Below are 20,940 nucleotides of genomic sequence, written 5' to 3' on the forward strand. Positions count from 1 at the left end.
TGGTGCCTCCATGCGTCATACATTTTGTTCATGTTATGAAGGGGGGGATATCACCACCCAATTAATTACATAAACTATATTACGGAGGCAGAATGGATTACAAAATTATATGGTAAACTGACTTATGAACAGCTCGAGCTCTAATGTGGCAATATTATTCCATAGAATTGGGAATTAGAATAGTAATAATTATTAGTAATTTAATAATGCATATAATAGGATCTCTATCGATTCTTCTCTCTGTTGTGTGGGCACGAGCAGATGCGCGGTTACGGCATTAGTCAGATTCCGTCAAGATGGCCGCCTCCAGTGCAGTGATATCAATGTCCAAAATCATTAAACCCATTTGGGGTGGACGGTTGGCAACGACAGCAAAAGTAAGACAGAGTTTGTGATTCACAGTTATGCTGGTAAATAAACTACATACAACATGATTGAGAGAAATTGTGTTTCTGGACTAGAATACAAGGTCATTTCTGGTTAGTTAGTCTGCTGGTTAGGCATCAGCAAGAAGCGCATGTCAGTGTCAGTGATAACCAATATCTCTCCCTTCGCTACTTTCTCATTTGACATTCATACGGTATACTGTATTGTTGCTTATCTCTAGAAAGACCCAAAGGGACTCATGTTGAGTTATCTGTCCTGTTCTTCAGTTTTCTGAGGTGTTTGGAGCCACCGTGAGCAGTCGCAGAGAGAAGTCAACAGTAGTGAGTGCCATCTTGGAAACTGCATCAGATAGGCTGTCTGTGGTGGTTTGAGTAGGCCTACTGTATCTACATCTGGTGAATGTGCAGAGATTCCAGTTACATGGAAACCAACCCGATGTGGAATTGCGTTGAATTCTACTTCAGGCAGAAATGAGCGTTAAATACAATCAAATGTTAGCTCACTTTAGGGTGGTCCTTTTGCAGGTAGGAATGTGAGACAATATAGTAACAGGAAAGTATAATTAAATCAACGTTTCAAAGCGCTGGTAGTGTGTTGAGATTTCTATCACCTCGTGCATGTGCACAATATGAAAATACATGCACGCCACGCATGCGTACTTGAGCTCCTGTAAGTGTTTACATGCTTCAGATGATAGAAATGTGAACGCACTACCAGCACTTTGATAAGGTGATTTAATTATAATTTCCTGTGGATATATTGTCTCACATTCCTACCGCCTAAAGGACCAACTACACAGACAACCGTTCAAATATAATTTTATTCAATATTCTGGCTCGTAGAGCTTGTGTGAGGAGATTTTCCAAGCCATGGCATTAATCTAACTATGAACTAGACCTATCACACTCTGATTGTCAGGCAAAGGTCACAGTAGCTAGCTGTCTGGCAGAGTGTGCAGAGATCACAGTAACTAGGCCTCTTACTTAAGCAATAAGGCAGTTCTTATGCGCAACGCGGAGTGCCTGGACACAGCCCTTAGCCGTGGTATATTGCCCATATACCACAAACCCCCGAGGTGCCTTATTACTAATATAAACTGGTTGGCAATGTAATTATAGCAGTAAAAATAAATGTTTTGTCATAGACGTGGTATACCACGACTGTCAGCCAATCAGCATTCAGGGCTCGAACCAACCAGTTTATAATGTGCACTTTAGGCACATGATGAGTTGCCAAGTACACTTGACTGTCAGAAATCACAAGGCTTGTTTGCTGTCAAGTATGCCTATTTGAGGCATGGTACTGGTGATGTAGCTAGCCTATTCAGGTATCTTACTATGAGCTTCTGCTTGGTATTGATTATTGTTTGGTTGATTTGGTGTGACAAAACTGGCTAGCTAACTAACTCTGTTGTCACTTTTTAGGCTGAGCATTTTTAATCTGATCCAGGACTCCCCTCCCCCCTCTAGGAAGATGGGATCATTAATGAGCTAGCAATCTGAGGTGTAGGGTAACTGTTTGTTTTCTGGTGCTTTGCTAATCTCTCACTGTATTGTTCTGCTTTTCCGGCCGTTTCTACAACTAATAGGGACAAATCATTGTAAGTACCGCGTTGCATTGCATCACCGTACATCACATTCCCACGTTACACATCACACACAAAACGCCTTATTCACACCATTGGCACACAGCCATAGTTTGATTTGCTTTTGGTGCAGCCTGGTAACTCTGACAGAAATGTGTGCAAGGATAACAAAATCATTTATGCATTTCAGCCCCCTCCTGCGAAGTATGGTGGCAGACACACTGTAACTCTGATACCTGGAGATGGTATTGGACCAGAACTGCTCAATCACGTAAAGGAGCTCTTCAGGTCAGTCAAATATGCTTTATAACAGTCTATAACGTGTTTATAAGCTGTTATTCGCACCTCATCAACATCTTATAAACACATTGCCACTAATATGTCCCTGGTAGCTCTTAAGGTCTGCTAATTGTATTATAACTGGTCATAGCATTCATGGCTTATAAACACTTATAACAGTTCATTCATTTAACAGTTTATTTAATGGATACTTCAGGATTTTATCTACTTGTCCAGAGTCAGATGAACTCATGGATACAATTGGCTTTAGCGCAATGACTTGAAGTCTGTGGTATCTACTAGCAACTTCCTTCAAACTGCACGCAGAGAATTTTTCTTTTTATTTATTTAAATAAATTCATGAGGCCCTAATCTATGGATTTCACATGACTGGCAATACAGATATGTAACTGTTGGTCACAGATACCTTTAAAAAAAAAAAAAGGTTGGGGCATGGATCACAAAACCATTCAGTATCTGGTGCGAAGTTGCTTGATATTGGCGGGAACTGAAATACGCTGTCGTATATGTTGATCCAGAGCATCCCAAACATGCTCAGTGGGTGACAAGTCTGGTGAGTATGCAGGCCATGGAAGAACTGGGAATTGTGTACAGATCCTTGTGTCATGGGGCTGTACATTATCATGCTGAAACATGACGTGGTAACGGCGGATGAATGGCACAACAATTGGCCTCGATAAAATGCAATTGTGTTTGTTGTCGGTAGCTTATGCCTGCCCATACCATAACCCCACCTCCACCATGTGGTACTCTGTTCACAACATTGACATCAGCAAACCGCTTAACCCACACGACACCAGTCACGCTGTTTTCTATCTGCCTGGTACAGTTGACACCGGGGTTCAGCTGTGAAGAGCACACTTCTCCAGAATGCCACTGGACATCGAAGATGAGCATTTTCCCACTGAAGTCGGCTACGACACAGAATTACAGTCAGGTCAACACCCTGGTGAGGACAACGAGCACACAGATGCGCCTCCCTGAGACGGTTTCTGACTGTTTGTGCAGAAATTATTTGGTTGTGCAAACCCACAGTTTCATCAGCTGTCCGGGTGGCTGGTCTCAGACAATCCCGCAGGTGAAGAAGCCGGATATGGAGGTACTGGTCTGCAGTGGTTACACGTGGTCTGCGGTTGTGAGGCAGGTTGGATGTACTGCCAAATTCTCTAAAACAACGTTTGTGGCTTATGGTAGAGAAATGAACATTCAATTATCTGGCAACATCTCTGGTGGACATTCCTGCAGTCAGCATGACAATAGCACACTCCTTCAACTTGAGACCTCTGTGACATTGTGTTGTGTGACAAAACTGCACATTTTAGTGGCCTTTTATTGTCCCCAGCATAAGGTGCACCTGTGTAATGATCATGCTGTTTAATCAGTTTCTTGATATGCCAGACCTGTAAATTGGATGGATTTTCTTGGCAAATGAGAAATGCTCACTAACAGGGATGTAAACACAAATTGAGTGAAATAATCTGGTTGTGCATATGGAAAACGTCTGGGATATTTTATTTCAGCTCAAGAAACATCTGACCAACACTTTACATGTTGCGTTTATATTTTTGTTCAGTGTAGATAAAGGGCATCATTGCCCAAATCCTGAAGTGTCCCTTTAAATGCGTTGGAATGGTAGTGAGTGGCTACCTTGTTCCAAGTTCATAACAGGATATTCACAGCTTATAAACACATAGACATCAATATGTCTCATGCCCATAGTTGTACAGTACAACCAATGAGTTGAGGTAGAATGACTGAGTCGTTGGGTTGTCCTTCCCATATTGTGTTAATGTGCTCTATAGGTTCAGCTGTGTACCTGTGGACTTTGAGGTTGTGAACGTCAGCTCAGCTACCGAGGATGACGTCAACAACGCCATCACAGCCATCCGCCGTAACGGAGTGGCCCTCAAAGGTAGGAGAAACTGTAGAATCCATGGAAAGGCCTTGGAAGCTCTAACGCTGGCAATTTGACTAGTGAACTCATGGGTACATTTGCAATGGCTGCCAGTCCACCCATTTATGCCATCATTAACTTGAATGGGCAAGGCACTTTCTATGGGAGAAATACTGAAGTGATTTTGTACTAAAATTGTAGGCAGCTTCTAGTTATTTAATCCTGTTGTCCATTAACTGCAGCTGTGTCAGTCACTGCGTCATATGATAAGTTGTGTGTCTGTATTCTATAGCAGGGTTTCCCAAACTCGGTCCTGGCGACCCCCCCCCCCCCCCCGGTGCACATTTTGGTTTTTGCTCCAGCACTACACAGCTGATTCAAATGATCAAAGCTTGACATTGAGTTGATTTTTTAAATCAGCTGTGTAGTGCTAGGGCTAAAACCACTAAACATACACCACTTAGGGTCCCCAGGACTGAGTTTGGGAAACACTGTTCTATAGAATGCCTATAAAACAGTCAACATGCTTATGTTTTTGTTTGTGTGTTTGTAGGTAACATTGAGACCCTCCACACCCTGCCTGCTTCCCACAAGTCCAGAAACAACCTCCTCCGGTAAGTAAAGGTTTCTATTCAATCGTTTATTTAAAAAAGACAGAGGACCTCTTCCTTGAGTGCTCTGTTGCTGCTAACGGGGCACCTATCTCTATCCCAAATGGTCCTCTGTAGCTTTCTCTGTCCAGCCCTGTCAGCTTACACCGTCTCCCCCATCTCTCTGTCCTGTCAGCTTACACTGTCTCCCCCATCTCTCTGTCCAGCCCTGTCAGCTTACACCGTCTCCCCCATCTCTCTGTCCTGTCAGCTTACACTGTCTCCCCCATCTCTCTGTCCAGCCCTGTCAGCTTACACTGTCTCCCCCATCTCTCTGTCCTGTCAGCTTACACTGTCTCCACCATCTCTCTGTCCAGCCCTCCTGTCAGCTTACACTGTCTCCCCCGTCTCTCTGTCCAGCCCTGTCAGCTTACACTGTCTCCCCCATCTCTCTGTCCTGTCAGCTTACACTGTCTCCCCCATCTCTCTGTCCTGTCAGCTTACACTGTCTCCCCCATCTCTCTGTCCTGTCAGCTTACACTGTCTCCCCCGTCTCTCTGTCCTGTCAGCTTACACTGTCTCCCCCATCTCTCTGTCCTGTCAGCTTACACCGTCTCCCCCATCTCTCTTTCCTGTCAGCTTACACTGTCTCCCCCATCTCTCTGTCCAGTCCTGTCAGCTTACACTGTCTCACCCATCTCTCTGTCCTGTCAGCTTACACTGTCTCCCCCATCTCTCTGTCCTGTCAGCTTACACTGTCTCCCCCATCTCTCTGTCCAGTCCTGTCAGCTTACACTGTCTCCCCCATCTCTCTGTCCTGTCAGCTTACACTGTCTCCCCCATCTCTCTGTCCAGTCCTGTCAGTTTACACTGTCTCCACCATCTCTCTGTCCAGCCCTGTCAGCTTACACTGTCTCCCCCATCTCTCTGTCCTGTCAGCTTACACTGTCTCCCCCATCTCTCTGTCCAGTCCTGTCAGCTTACACTGTCTCCCCCATCTCTCTGTCCAGCCCTGTCAGCTTACACTGTCTCCCCCATCTCTCTGTCCTGTCAGCTTACACTGTCTCCACCATCTCTCTGTCCTGTCAGCTTACACTGTCTCCACCATCTCTCTGTCCAGCCCTGTCAGCTTACACTGTCTCCCCCATCTCTCTGTCCTGTCAGCTTACACTGTCTCCACCATCTCTCTGTCCTGTCAGCTTACACTGTCTCCCCCATCTCTCTGTCCTGTCAGCTTACACTGTCTCCCCCATCTCTCTGTCCAGCCCTGTCAGCTTACACTGTCTCCCCCATCTCTCTGTCCTGTCAGCTTACACTGTCTCCACCATCTCTCTGTCCAGTCCTGTCAGCTTACACTGTCTCCCCCATCTCTCTGTCCTGTCAGCTTACACTGTCTCCACCATCTCTCTGTCCAGACCTGTCAGCTTACACTGTCTCCCCCATCTCTCTGTCCTGTCAGCTTACACTGTCTCCCCCATCTCTCTGTCCAGCCCTGTCAGCTTACACTGTCTCCTCCGTCTCTCTGTCCAGCCCTGTCAGCTTACACTGTCTCCCCCATCTCTCTGTCCAGCCCTGTCAGCTTACACTGTCTCCCCCGTCTCTCTGTCCTGTCAGCTTACACTGTCTCCCCCATCTCTCTGTCCAGCCCTGTCAGCTTACACTGTCTCCCCCATCTCTCTGTCCAGCCCTGTCAGCTTACACTGTCTCCCCCATCTCTCTGTCCTGTCAGCTTACACTGTCTCCCCCATCTCTCTGTCCAGCCCTGTCAGCTTACACTGTCTCCCCCATCTCTCTGTCCTGTCAGCTTACACTGTCTCCCCCATCTCTCTGTCCAGCCCTGTCAGCTTACACTGTCTCCCCCATCTCTCTGTCCAGTCCTGTCAGCTTGCACTGTCTCCCCCATCTCTCTGTCCTGTCAGCTTACACTGTCTCCCCCATCTCTCTGTCCAGCCCTGTCAGCTTACACTGTCTCCCCCATCTCTCTGTCCAGCCCTGTCAGCTTGCACTGTCTCCCCCATCTCTCTGTCCTGTCAGCTTACACTGTCTCCCCCATCTCTCTGTCCTGTCAGCTTACACTGTCTCCCCCATCTCTCTGTCCAGCCCTGTCAGCTTACACTGTCTCCCCCATCTCTCTGTCCTGTCAGCTTACACTGTCTCCCCCATCTCTCTGTCCAGCCCTGTCAGCTTACACTGTCTCCCCCGTCTCTCTGTCCAGCCCTGTCAGCTTACACTGTCTCTCCCATCTCTCTGTCCAGCCCTGTCAGCTTACACTGTCTCCCCCGTCTCTCTGTCCTGTCAGCTTACACTGTCTCCCCCATCTCTCTGTCCAGCCCTGTCAGCTTACACTGTCTCCCCCATCTCTCTGTCCAGCCCTGTCAGCTTACACTGTCTCCCCCATCTCTCTGTCCTGTCAGCTTACACTGTCTCCCCCATCTCTCTGTCCAGCCCTGTCAGCTTACACTGTCTCCCCCATCTCTCTTTCCAGTCCTGTCAGCTTACACTGTCTCCCCCATCTCTCTGTCCAGTCCTGTCAGCTTACACTGTCTCCCCCATCTCTCTGTCCTGTCAGCTTACACTGTCTCCCCCATCTCTCTGTCCAGCCCTGTCAGCTTACACTGTCTCCCCCATCTCTCTGTCCAGCCCTGTCAGCTTACACTGTCTCCCCCATCTCTCTGTCCTGTCAGCTTACACTGTCTCCCCCATCTCTCTGTCCAGCCCTGTCAGCTTACACTGTCTCCCCCATCTCTCTTTCCAGTCCTGTCAGCTTACACTGTCTCCCCCATCTCTCTGTCCAGTCCTGTCAGCTTACACTGTCTCCCCCATCTCTCTGTCCTGTCAGCTTACACTGTCTCCCCCATCTCTCTGTCCAGCCCTGTCAGCTTACACTGTCTCCCCCATCTCTCTGTCCAGCCCTGTCAGCTTACACTGTCTCCCCCATCTCTCTGTCCTGTCAGCTTACACTGTCTCCCCCATCTCTCTGTCCTGTCAGCTTACACTGTCTCCCCCATCTCTCTGTCCAGCCCTGTCAGCTTACACTGTCTCCCCCATCTCTCTGTCCAGCCCTGTCAGCTTACACTGTCTCCCCCATCTCTCTGTCCAGCCCTGTCAGCTTACACTGTCTCCCCCATCTCTCTGTCCAGTCCTGTCAGCTTACACTGTCTCCCCCATCTCTCTGTCCTGTCAGCTTACACTGTCTCCCCCATCTCTCTGTCCTGTCAGCTTACACTGTCTCCCCCATCTCTCTGTCCAGTCCTGTCAGCTTACACTGTCTCCCCCATCTCTCTGTCCTGTCAGCTTACACTGTCTCCCCCATCTCTCTGTCCAGCCCTGTCAGCTTACACTGTCTCCCCCATCTCTCTGTCCAGCCCTGTCAGCTTACACTGTCTCCCCCATCTCTCTGTCCAGTCCTGTCAGCTTGCACTGTCTCCCCCATCTCTCTGTCCTGTCAGCTTACACTGTCTCCCCCATCTCTCTGTCCTGTCAGCTTACACTGTCTCCCCCATCTCTCTGTCCAGCCCTGTCAGCTTACACTGTCTCCCCCATCTCTCTGTCCAGCCCTGTCAGCTTACACTGTCTCCCCCATCTCTCTGTCCAGCCCTGTCAGCTTACACTGTCTCCCCCATCTCTCTGTCCAGTCCTGTCAGCTTGCACTATCTCCCCCATCTCCCTGTCCAGTCCTGTCAGCTTACACTGTCTCCCCCATCTCTCTGTCCAGCCCTGTCAGCTTACACCGTCTCCCCCATCTCTCTGTCCAGCCCTGTCAGCTTACACTGTCTCCCCCATCTCTCTGTCCAGCCCTGTCAGCTTGCACTGTCTCCCCCATCTCTCTGTCCTGTCAGCTTACACTGTCTCCCCCATCTCTCTGTCCAGCCCTGTCAGCTTACACCGTCTCCCCCATCTCTCTGTCCAGCCCTGTCAGCTTACACTGTCTCCCCCATCTCTCTGTCCTGTCAGCTTACACTGTCTCCCCCATCTCTCTGTCCAGCCCTGTCAGCTTACACTGTCTCCCCCATCTCTCTGTCCAGTCCTGTCAGCTTACACTGTCTCCCCCATCTCTCTGTCCAGTCCTGTCAGCTTACACCGTCTCTGTCTCTCTGTCCCACAGCACCAGTCTGGACCTGTATGCCAACGTCATGCACTGTAAATCCCTCCCTGGAGTTCAGACTCGCCACAACAACATTGACATCATGATCATCAGGGAGAACACTGAGGGAGAGTACAGCAGTCTGGAGCATGAGGTTAGACGCACACAGGCACACATGCACATGCACAGGCAGACACACACACTCACTTTTACTCCCTCAACTCATCCCTTCGTGTTCTTCCATTCACACTCTTTGCTGTAAATAACCTGCATGAACATCCCTCTCTCCTTCCCTTCGTCCTGTAGAGTGTATCAGGGGTGGTGGAGTGTCTCAAGATCATCACCCGGACTAACTCCCTGAGAATCGCTGAGTATGCCTTTAAATTGGCCCGGGAGAAAGGTCGCAAGAGGGTCACTGCAGTTCATAAGGCCAACATCATGTAAGTCATTTAGTCAGTGACAGTAGGTCATTTAGTCAGTGACGGCAGGTCATTTAGTCAGTGACGGCATGTCATTTAGTCAGTGACGGCAGGTCATTTAGTCAGTGACGGCAGGTCATTTAGTCAGTGACGGCAGGTCATTTAGTCAGTGACGGCAGGTCATTTAGTCAGTGACGGCAGGTCATTTAGTCAGTGACAGTAGGTCATTTAGTCAGTGACGGCAGGTCAGTCAGTCAGTGACGGCAGGTCAGGTCAGTCAGTCAGTGACGGCAGGTCAGGTCAGTCAGTCAGTGACGGCAGGTCAGGTCAGTCAGTCAGTGACGGCAGGTCAGGTCAGTCAGTCAGTGACGGCAGGTCAGGTCAGTCAGTCAGTGACGGCAGGTCAGGTCAGTCAGTCAGTGACGGCAGGTCAGGTCAGTCAGTCAGTGACGGCAGGTCAGGTCAGTCAGTCAGTGACGGCAGGTCAGGTCAGTCAGTCAGTGACGGCAGGTCAGGTCAGTCAGTCAGTGACGGCAGGTCAGGTCAGTCAGTCAGTGACGGCAGGTCAGGTCAGTCAGTCAGTGACGGCAGGTCAGGTCAGTCAGTCAGTGACGGTAGGTCAGGTCAGTCAGTCAGTGACGGCAGGTCAGGTCAGTCAGTCAGTGACGGCAGGTCAGTCAGTCAGTCAGTGACGTCAGGTCAGGTCAGTCAGTCAGTGACGTCAGGTCAGGTCAGTCAGTCAGTGACGGCAGGTCAGGTCAGTCAGTCAGTGACGGCAGGTCAGGTCAGTCAGTCAGTGACGGCAGGTCAGGTCAGTCAGTCAGTGACGGCAGGTCAGGTCAGTCAGTCAGTGACGGCAGGTCAGGTCAGTCAGTCAGTGACGGCAGGTCAGGTCAGTCAGTCAGTGACGGCAGGTCAGGTCAGTCAGTGACGGCAGGTCATTCAGTCAGTCAGTGACGTCAGGTCAGTCAGTCAGTCAGTGACGTCAGGTCAGGTCAGTCAGTCAGTGACGTCAGGTCAGGTCAGTCAGTCAGTGACGTCAGGTCAGGTCAGTCAGTCAGTGACGTCAGGTCAGTCAGTCAGTGACGTCAGGTCAGTCAGTCAGTGACGGCAGGTCAGGTCAGTCAGTCAGTGACGGCAGGTCAGTCAGACAGTGACGGCAGGTCAGTCAGTCAGTGACGTCAGGTCAGTCAGTCAGTGACGTCAGGTCAGTCAGTCAGTGACGGCAGGTCGGTCAGTCAGTCAGTGACGGCAGGTCGGTCAGTCAGTCAGTGACGGCAGGTCGGTCAGTCAGTCAGTGACGGCAGGTCGGTCAGTCAGTCAGTGACGGCAGGTCGGTCAGTCAGTCAGTGACGGCAGGTCGGTCAGTCAGTCAGTGACGGCAGGTCGGTCAGTCAGTCAGTGACGGCAGGTCGGTCAGTCAGTCAGTGACGGCAGGTCGGTCAGTCAGTCAGTGACGGCAGGTCGGTCAGTCAGTCAGTGACGGCCGGTCGGTCAGTCAGTCAGTGACGGCAGGTCGGTCAGTCAGTCAGTGACGGCAGGTCGGTCAGTCAGTCAGTGACGGCAGGTCAGGTCAGTCAGTCAGTGACGGCAGGTCAGGTCAGTCAGTCAGTGACGGCAGGTCAGGTCAGTCAGTCAGTGACGGCAGGTCAGGTCAGTCAGTCAGTGACGGCAGGTCAGGTCAGTCAGTCAGTGACGGCAGGTCAGGTCAGTCAGTCAGTGACGGCAGGTCAGGTCAGTCAGTCAGTGACGGCAGGTCAGGTCAGTCAGTCAGTGACGGCAGGTCAGGTCAGTCAGTCAGTGACGGCAGGTCAGGTCAGTCAGTCAGTGACGGCAGGTCAGGTCAGTCAGTCAGTGACGGCAGGTCAGTCAGTCAGTCAGTGACGTCAGGTCAGGTCAGTCAGTCAGTGACGTCAGGTCAGGTCAGTCAGTCAGTGACGGCAGGTCAGGTCAGTCAGTCAGTGACGGCAGGTCAGGTCAGTCAGTCAGTGACGGCAGGTCAGGTCAGTCAGTCAGTGACGGCAGGTCAGGTCAGTCAGTCAGTGACGGCAGGTCAGGTCAGTCAGTCAGTGACGGCAGGTCAGTCAGTTAGTGACGGCAGGTCATTTAGTCAGTCAGTGACGTCAGGTCAGTCAGTCAGTCAGTGACGTCAGGTCAGGTCAGTCAGTCAGTGACGTCAGGTCAGGTCAGTCAGTCAGTGACGTCAGGTCAGGTCAGTCAGTCAGTGACGTCAGGTCAGGTCAGTCAGTCAGTGACGGCAGGTCAGGTCAGTCAGTCAGTGACGGCAGGTCAGGTCAGTCAGTCAGTGACGGCAGGTCAGGTCAGTCAGTCAGTGACGGCAGGTCAGTCAGACAGTGACGGCAGGTCAGTCAGTCAGTGACGTCAGGTCAGTCAGTCAGTGACGGCAGGTCGGTCAGTCAGTCAGTGACGGCAGGTCGGTCAGTCAGTCAGTGACGGCAGGTCGGTCAGTCAGTCAGTGACGGCAGGTCGGTCAGTCAGTCAGTGACGGCAGGTCGGTCAGTCAGTCAGTGACGGCAGGTCGGTCAGTCAGTCAGTGACGGCAGGTCGGTCAGTCAGTCAGTGACGGCAGGTCGGTCAGTCAGTCAGTGACGGCAGGTCGGTCAGTCAGTCAGTGACGGCCGGTCGGTCAGTCAGTCAGTGACGGCCGGTCGGTCAGTCAGTCAGTGACGGCAGGTCGGTCAGTCAGTCAGTGACGGCAGGTCAGGTCAGTCAGTCAGTGACGGCAGGTCAGGTCAGTCAGTCAGTGACGGCAGGTCAGGTCAGTCAGTCAGTGACGGCAGGTCAGGTCAGTCAGTCAGTGACGGCAGGTCAGGTCAGTCAGTCAGTGACGGCAGGTCAGGTCAGTCAGTCAGTGACGGCAGGTCAGGTCAGTCAGTCAGTGACGGCAGGTCAGGTCAGTCAGTCAGTGACGGCAGGTCAGGTCAGTCAGTCAGTGACGGCAGGTCAGGTCAGTCAGTCAGTGACGGCAGGTCAGGTCAGTCAGTCAGTGACGGCAGGTCAGGTCAGTCAGTCAGTGACGGCAGGTCAGGTCAGTCAGTCAGTGACGGCAGGTCAGGTCAGTCAGTCAGTGACGGCAGGTCAGGTCAGTCAGTCAGTCAGTGACGGCAGGCCAGGTCAGTCAGTCAGTCAGTGACGGCAGGTCAGTCAGTTAGTGACGCCAGGCCAGGTCAGTCAGTCAGTGACGGCAGGTCAGTCAGTCAGTCAGTGACGGCAGGTCAGTCAGTCAGTCAGTGACGGCAGGTCAGGTCAGTCAGTCAGTGACGCCAGGCCAGGTCAGTCAGTCAGTGACGGCAGGTCAGTCAGTCAGTGACGGCAGGTCAGTCAGTCAGTGACGGCAGGTCGGTCAGTCAGTCAGTGACGGCAGGTCAGGTCAGTCAGTCAGTGACGGCAGGTCAGGTCAGTCAGTCAGTGACGGCAGGTCAGGTCAGTCAGTCAGTGACGTCAGGTCAGTCAGTCAGTGACGGCAGGCCAGGTCAGTCAGTCAGTGACGTCAGGTCAGTCAGTCAGTGACGTCAGGTCAGTCAGTCAGTGACGGCAGGTCAGTCAGTCAGTGAGGTGTCTATGTATTCCACTAGATGTGTGTTATAATGACTTACATTCTGAGTGCTTTGGGGCTACGGTCCAAATCTCTACCCTTTTCCCCAAATTATGCACTCGTTCACGCCGCCTCATAGATTTTTAAAGGAAACATTTGTGTAACAAATATGGTGGAAACTGACCCCGCCCCCTAGCCCATGTGTACGCTATTCCAATGCTTTGAAAAGCATGAGGTGAAGTGAACAAGTCAAGTGCACACTTCCAGAAGAAGTCAGAATGCAACCAATGTACAGTACCAGTCAAAAGTTTGGACACACCTACTCATTCAAGGGTTTTTCTTTATTTTTACTATTTTCTACATTGTAGAATAACAGTGACGACCTCAACTATGAAATAACACATATGGAATCATGTAGTAACCAAAAAAGTGTTAAACAAATCAAAATATATTTTATATTTGAGATTCTTCAAATAACCATCCTTTGCCTTGATGGCAGCTTTGCACACTCTTGGAATTCTCTCATCCAGCTTCATGAGGAATGCATTTTCAACAGTCTTGAAGGAGTTCCCACATATGCTGAGCACTTTTCCTTCAGTCTGCGGTCCAACTCATCCTAAACCATCTCAATTGGGTTGAGGTCGGGTGATTGTGGAGGTCCGGTACTCTGATGCAACACTCCATCCCTCTCCTTCTTGGTCAAATAGCCTTTACACAGCCTGGAGGTGTGTTTTGGGTCATTGTCCTGTTGAAAAACAAATGATAGTCCCACTAAGTGCAAACCAGATGGGATGGCGTATCGCTGCAGATTACTGTGGTAGCCATGCTGGTTAAGTGTGCCTTGAATTCTAAATAAATCACTGATAGTGTCACCAGCAAAGCACCATCACACCTCCTCCTCCATGCTTCACGGTGGGAACCACACATGCGGAGATCATCCGTTTCACCTCTTCTGCGTCTTACAAAGATACGGCGGTTGGAACCAAAAAGCTCAAAATTGGACTCATCAGACCAAAGGACAGATTTCCACCAGTCTAATGTCCATTGCTCGTGTTTCTTGGCCCAAGCAAGTCTTCTTATTGGTGTCCTTTAGTAGCGGTTTCTTTGCAGCAATTCAACCATGAAGGCCTGATTCACGTAGTCTCCTCTGAACAGTTGATGTTGAGATGTGTCTGTTACTTGAACTCTGTGAACCATTTATTTGGGCTGCAATCTGAGGTCCTCATGAGAGCCAGTTTCATCATAGCGCTTGATGGTTTTTGCGACTGCACTTGAAGAAACTTTAAAAGTTCTTGACATTTTCCGGATTGACTGACCTTCATGTTTAAAGTAATGAAGGACTGTCGTTTCTCTTTGCTTATTTGAGCTGTTCTTGCCATAATAATAGTGAAAATAAAGAAAAACCAAACTTTTGACTGGTACTGTATATATTTTTCTTGGCCCATACACCTCTTCATACACCTCTTCATACACCTCTTCATACACCTCTTCATACACCTCTTCATACACCTCTTCAGAGGACGTTTTTTGTTGTTGTTACTTTTACATGGTATTTTTTTTATATTTTTTTTACAAAGTAGTTACATAGCAAGATATAGTTTTTTCATATACATTACATTTGGATAGATAGTACTCAGACCAATCCGGTATACATTACTTATATTACAACCAAGGTGTTGAACATCCTGTTTTCTCTCCTTCACAGGAAGCTGGGCGATGGTCTGTTCCTGCAGTGCTGTCGAGAGGTGGCTGCTGGGTACCCTGACATTGCCTTCGACGCCATGATAGTCGACAACACCACCATGCAGGTATGAAAATCAATGCTCTCTTTATGATAGAGGCACACCAGTAAGTTTTAGCCTGGTCTCATATCTGTTTGCGCTGACTCGCCAACTCCTGCGGTCTTTGATATTGCCATGAGTTGGCACTTGGCGAGACAGCAGAAACAGATCTGGGACCAGGCAAAGAAGGTTCATATCCCTGCTTTTAAATATCTTTTAAGTCTGTTTTGTCTGTGTTACTACTGCTTATTGGTGTTGTTAACCTATCCCTCTCTCATTCCCTAGCTGGTGTCTAAGCCCCAGCAGTTTGACGTTATGGTGATGCCCAACCTGTATGGTAATGTGGTTAGCAACGTGTGTGCTGGCCTGGTGGGAGGACCAGGCCTGGTGCCAGGGGCCAACTATGGCCGTGACTATGCTGTCTTCGAAACGGTCAGTCCAGTGGGCACCTGTAGTGTCCACAACTCTGATAATATAATATTATGCTTCCACAGTGGTTTATTGAGATGCCCCAACAACAAACAATGTTTCGATCCCATTGGGATCGATGAATACTAATGTAAAATTCATATTTCATTTTTTTAAATTTTTTTAATATAAATTAGCAACAATGTATAAAAACCTGTTTTTTATTTGTTAATATGGCGTATTTTGTGTAGATTGATGGGGGGGGGAAAAAACCAACAATAATTCATTTTAAAATAAGGCTGTAACTTAACAAAATGTGTAAAAAGTAAAGTGGTCTGAATACTTTCCGAATGCACTGTATATCATTGATCTCGCAATATGCTCTTTCTCTATATGTCTCTCAGGCCACCAGGAACACAGGGAAGAGTATTGCTGACAGGAACATTGCTAACCCCACTGCCATGCTACTGGCCAGCTGCATGATGCTGGATCACCTCAAGTGAGTTCACCTTGCGTAGTCTAATGAAGGTGATGTTTCTAAACCATGACGATGTGTATGTACTGTATAATCTGAGCTGCGGTCGACTTGTTGGACAGAACAGAGGGTATGAAAGTCATTGTCCTTCTGTGTGTCTCAGGCTCCACGATTATGCCACTATGATCAGGAATGCGGTCCTTACGACCATGAACGAGACTCAGGTAAGTCAAGTCCTCTCACCTCACTGCACACTTGTCACTATGCGCAATACACTGACCTGCTCAGTACTCTAACCTGACCTGCCCAGTACTCTCACCTGACCTTCCCAGTACTCTCACCTGACCTGCCCAGTACTCTCACCTGACCTTCCCAGTACTCTCACCTGACCTGCCCAGTACTCTCACCTGACCTTCCCAGTACTCTCACCTGACCTTCCCAGTACTCTCACCTGACCTGCCCAGTACTCTCACCTGACCTGCCCAGTACTCTCGCCTGACCTGCCCAGTACTCTCACCTGACCTTCCCAGTACTCTCACCTGACCTTCCCAGTACTCTCGCCTGACCTGCCCAGTACTCTCGCCTGACCTGCCCAGTACTCTCACCTGACCTGCCCAGTACTCTCACCTGACCTGCCCAGTACTCTCACCTGACCTTCCCAGTACTCTCACCTGACCTGCCCAGTACTCTCACCTGACCTTCCCAGTACTCTCACCTGACCTGCCCAGTACTCTCACCTGACCTTCCCAGTACTCTCACCTGACCTGCCCAGTACTCTCACCTGACCTGCCCAGTACTCTCACCTGACCTTCCCAGTACTCTCACCTGACCTGCCCAGTACTCTCACCTGACCTTCCCAGTACTCTCGCCTGACCTGCCCAGTACTCTCACCTGACCTGCCCAGTACTCTCACCTGACCTGCCCAGTACTCTCACCTGACCTGCCCAGTACTCTCACCTGACCTGCCCAGTACTCTCACCTGACCTGCCCAGTACTCTCACCTGACCTTCCCAGTACTCTCACCTGACCTTCCCAGTACTCTCACCTGACCTGCCCAGTACTCTCACCTGACCTGCCCAGTACTCTCACCTGACCTGCCCAGTACTCTCGCCTGACCTGCCCAGTACTCTCGCCTGACCTGCCCAGTACTCTCGCCTGACCTTCCCAGTACTCTCGCCTGACCTGCCCAGTACTCTCGCCTGACCTGCCCAGTACTCTCGCCTGACCTGCCCAGTACTCTCGCCTGACTTGCCCAGTACTCTCGCCTGACCTGCCCAGTACTCTCGCCTGACCTGCCCAGTACTCTCGCCTGACCTGCCCAGTACTCTCACCTGACCTGCCCAGTACTCTCGCCTGACCTGCCCAGTACTCTCGCCTGACCTGCCCAGCACTCTCGCCTGATGTAACACCTGACTGCCTGCTCACCTCCTGAGAGACAGGTCTGGCCAGTTATCAACGGCGCACAGGCCAATAAAGAGCTACTCACATGTTTTTTAATTGTGTTAATATAGCTTGGCATTTCTCAAATTCATCTTTGACACTCTCTCTCTAGTCCAACCTGTAATCAAACATATGCTTCTCTATAGAGTCTCTTCTAGTGTACAAAATGTTGCTAATGTACCTACTGATTTATTACCTGTGTAGAATGCCTCTGAGTTGTCTGCAGAGAGGAGCTACAGGAGGATGGCCATTTTAATGAGCCCTATAGCTCCTCCCACCAGCATCCTCTAGATAAGTGTGATGGATAGTAATTCTGAGGCCTGTACAGGGGAGAGTGATGTTGCAGAATATTCTGAAAGAAATGTGTAGAACAACAATTGTGTTATTTCTGTTATCAACATTGTGAAATATTTCACCTCTGAATGTTGACCGAAGCAGGCAATGTGATTGGTATTACAGTATTTTATTATTCTCTTGCAGTTGCACACAGCTGACATCGGGGGGCAGGGCACCACCTCTGAGGTGGTTCAGGCAATCATGAGAAACATCCAGAGCAAGGGGCCTCTCACCAGCGAGCTCTGAACATGCACTTCGACCACACACATCAAGTCAATGCTGCTGGATAACATACAAATACTTGGTGTGTCTCGTATATTTGAACAACTGTGTGCCATATGAGAGAGTGGGTGTGTGTTTGTGCATGTTTATTTCCATAGTAATGCTCCACCGTTGAGCAGTTTAGTCTTGTCTGTAAATACACACACACACACACACACACACACACACACACACACACACACACACACACACACACACACACACACACACACCTTTCAGATGAGCAGAGTTATTCATCACTTTACATTTGTACATTTTAGCAGACACTCTTATCCAGAGCAACTTATAGTAGTGAGTGCATACATTTTTGTACTGGTCCCCTGTGGGACTCGAACCCAAAACCCTGGTGTTGCAAGTGTTATGCTCTACCAGCTGAGCCACACAGGACCATGTTATCTTCTCCTCTGCATGCCTTTCATTCATTCATTCATTCATTCATTCATTCATTCATTCATTCATGTCTGTCTCTTTCAATGTTATTTCAATTTAACACCCTTCTGTCTTTCCATAACCATTCTTTGGCTGTTTCAAACACATTTAACATTTGAGTGTAAACAAAGGAAGTAGGAGGCTCAAACTGCATCTGTAATAACATGCTGTAGTGAAGTAGTAACAGCTAGGATCTGTTTCTTGGGTTTAACTGCAGCACTTTCTAGCTACTCTGCTAGGTTCATCCTACATCCCAGGACATGATGGCCTAGACAGCAACACCTCCAGCTCCACTTAAACGTATTATATGTAGATAATGTGTTTGTGTGATTTATATTTGAGCGACTGTTTCTTAGGTATATCGGTTCACTGCAGACTTTTGTGAGACTTGAAACGGTTATACTGTCGACCTATTTTCCTAATTGCAATTTATCGTACAGTAGAAAAGAAAGTGTGTAAACGGTTATGTTTCGTACGGTACTGCACAGTGGCAGTTCTAGACCATTTCAACTGGGGGGGCCAAGCTGGGGCCAGTTGTACTGTTAGAGGGGCCAGTTACATTAGACATTATTGTTGTCATATCGTTTTCTTCACTGGATTGCAGGCATTAGCAGGCAAAAGACCATGTTCATAATCATCATCGTTGCCACTGTCTAAAAACGGAAGTAAAAAAAAAAAACGATAGCAAAAACTTGTTATGTAAAACTTATTTCATACTCCACATTTAGGGGGGCCACAAGGGGGTCCAAAATTGTTGTCACAGGGGCACTGCCCCCCCCCCCCAGAACCGCTAGTGGTACTGCAATGTTGCTGAAAGATTATAGACGGTTTTATGTTCTTCTCACAGTCCAGCGCTTAGCTTTACGTCTACAGGTAACCTGGCAGGTAGAAGCGCTGATTCAGGGGGGTTGGGTTACATTTTCTGTTGAATGCATTGTTGCACAACTTACAAGGTATCCCCCTTTCTCTGCCTCAAATCAAAGTTTATTTGTCACGTGTGCCGAATACAACAGGTGTAGACCTTACAGTGAAACGCTTACTTACAGGCTCTAACCAATAGTGCAAAAAAGGTATTAGGTGAACAATAGGCAAGTAAAGAAAGTAAAAAGACAGGCTATAAAAGTAGCGAGGCTACATACAGACACCGCTTAGTCAGGCTGATTGAGGTAGTATGCACATGTAGATATGGTTAAAGTGACTATGCATATATATGATGAACAGAGAGTAGCAATAGCGTAAAAGAGTGGGTGCCAGGACACAATGCACATAGCCCGGCTAGCCAATGTGCGGGAGCACTGGTTGGTCGGCCCAATTGAGGTAGTATGTACATGAATGTATAGTTAAAGCGACTATGCATATATGATAAACAGAGTAGCAGCAGCGTAAAAAGGGGGGTGGGGGGGCACTTTATCTGTGACTTTATCAGATTTATCTTTCCCACAGATACCAAAGTCTTATGATTTACCAATGTCCTTTTTGTGATCTTGAAATCAATTTAAGTACTCTTTAAGTACTCTTTAATTTGCCTTAAAGCTGCAATATGTCACTTTTTGGGCGACCTGACCAAATTCATGTGGAAATGTTATAAATGTAATTCTCGTTGAAAGCAAGTCTAAAAGACGTAGATCTGTTCTATGTGCGCTATTTCTATGCCTCCAGTTTTTAAGTTTTGTTTTTGCGTCTTTTACTTTCGGTTAGGTACACCAGCTGAAAATACAATATTTTTGTTTATGGAAAATATATTTCACAGCGGTTTAGATGGTACAATGATTCTCTACACTATACTAATTAGGTGAACTATTAGAATTTTAGCAACCAGGAAATGGCGGAGCGATTTCTGTGTAGTGCATCTGTAAGGTTTTTTGTTATACTGGTCTATAACTTCTCCTCTTTGTCTGTTACAGACTGTGTCTTTATATGAACAACTCAGAACTGTACCCTGAAATATAATATGTTGATGTTATACTCTTTTATAGATATATATATTGTATTTCACTTGATCCAGTGGGGGGGAAATCATAATTGTAAACCAGAATTGCATATATCCCTGTATTAAAAAAAAACAACCATTGTGTTTGTGCCACAAATACCTAGTCTGAGTGTACAAACCATTAAGAACACCTTCCTAATATTGCGTTGCACCCCCTTTTACCCTCAGAATGTCTCAATTTGTCAGGGCATGGACTCTACAAGTTTTCAAGTGTTCCACAGGTCTGCTGGCCCATGTTGATTCCAATGCTTCCCACAGTTATTTCAAGTTGGCTGGATATCCTTTGGGTGGTGGACCACTCTTGATACACATGGGAAACTGTTGAGCATGAAAAACCCAGCAGCGTTACAGTTCTTGACACACTCAACCAGTGTGCCTGGCACCTACTACCATACCGTGTTCAACGGCATTTACATTTTTTGTATTCCCCATTCACCCTCAATGCCCCACATACACAATCTTTGTCTCAATTGTCTCAAGGCTTACAAATCCTTCTTTAACCTGTCTTATCCCCTTAATCTACAACGATTGAAGTGGATTTAACAGGTGACATCAGTAAGGGATCATAGACTGATCAAGTGAAAGCTATGTCATGGGAAGAGCTGGTGTTCTTAATGTTTTGTACACTGTGGGTATTTACCGTCTCTTAACTTAGTGGTTAAAATTTAGAGTAAACAGAGCACATTAAACTGCTAAATGAAATGGGATATTTTTTGCTTTCATATACTATAGCTGTGGCTGGATTAATGAAATTAGCATTGTTATTGATCAAATAAAAATGTATATCTTAGCCTACTTGTGTTACTTTGTTTTCAGGGGAAAGTCAGGACCCAAAACATTGTGCAGCGGTTGGTAATAAATCAATTTCAGTGCAATACAAGTTGTAACAAAGGAACAATCTCGATATCAGAGCAGGCAAATTCAAGAAATGCAACGCAAATGGCACCCTATTCCTTTTATAGTGCACTACCCTCTCAGAAACAC

General features: G+C 48.3%; 1 protein-coding gene across 2 annotated transcripts; it reads left to right on the top strand.

Annotated features, from left to right (window-relative positions):
* Positions 1-9: 9 nt before the first annotated feature.
* Positions 10-20,746, top strand: LOC106572708 (isocitrate dehydrogenase [NAD] subunit gamma, mitochondrial-like). 2 transcript variants are annotated; one of them, XM_014147114.3, is made up of 13 exons: positions 10-112; positions 262-377; positions 654-707; positions 2,163-2,260; positions 4,075-4,184; positions 4,720-4,780; positions 8,862-8,994; positions 9,147-9,280; positions 14,521-14,623; positions 14,882-15,028; positions 15,409-15,503; positions 15,643-15,703; positions 17,400-20,746. In XM_014147114.3, the coding sequence occupies exons 2-13, from the start codon at positions 297-299 to the stop codon at positions 17,499-17,501; spliced, it is 1,179 nt and encodes a 392-aa protein (XP_014002589.2). In that variant the 5' UTR covers positions 10-112; positions 262-296; the 3' UTR covers positions 17,502-20,746. The 2 variants fall into 2 exon arrangements, with proteins under 2 accessions (XP_014002589.2, XP_082818350.1); XM_082962224.1 differs by having other exon boundaries at positions 12-112; positions 654-1,987.
* The last annotated feature ends 194 nt before the right edge of the window (positions 20,747-20,940 follow it).

Source organism: Salmo salar, chromosome 15 (assembly GCF_965601325.2).
Source record: "Salmo salar chromosome 15, fSalSal1, whole genome shotgun sequence".
Classification (NCBI taxonomy): Eukaryota; Metazoa; Chordata; class Actinopteri; order Salmoniformes; family Salmonidae; genus Salmo; species Salmo salar.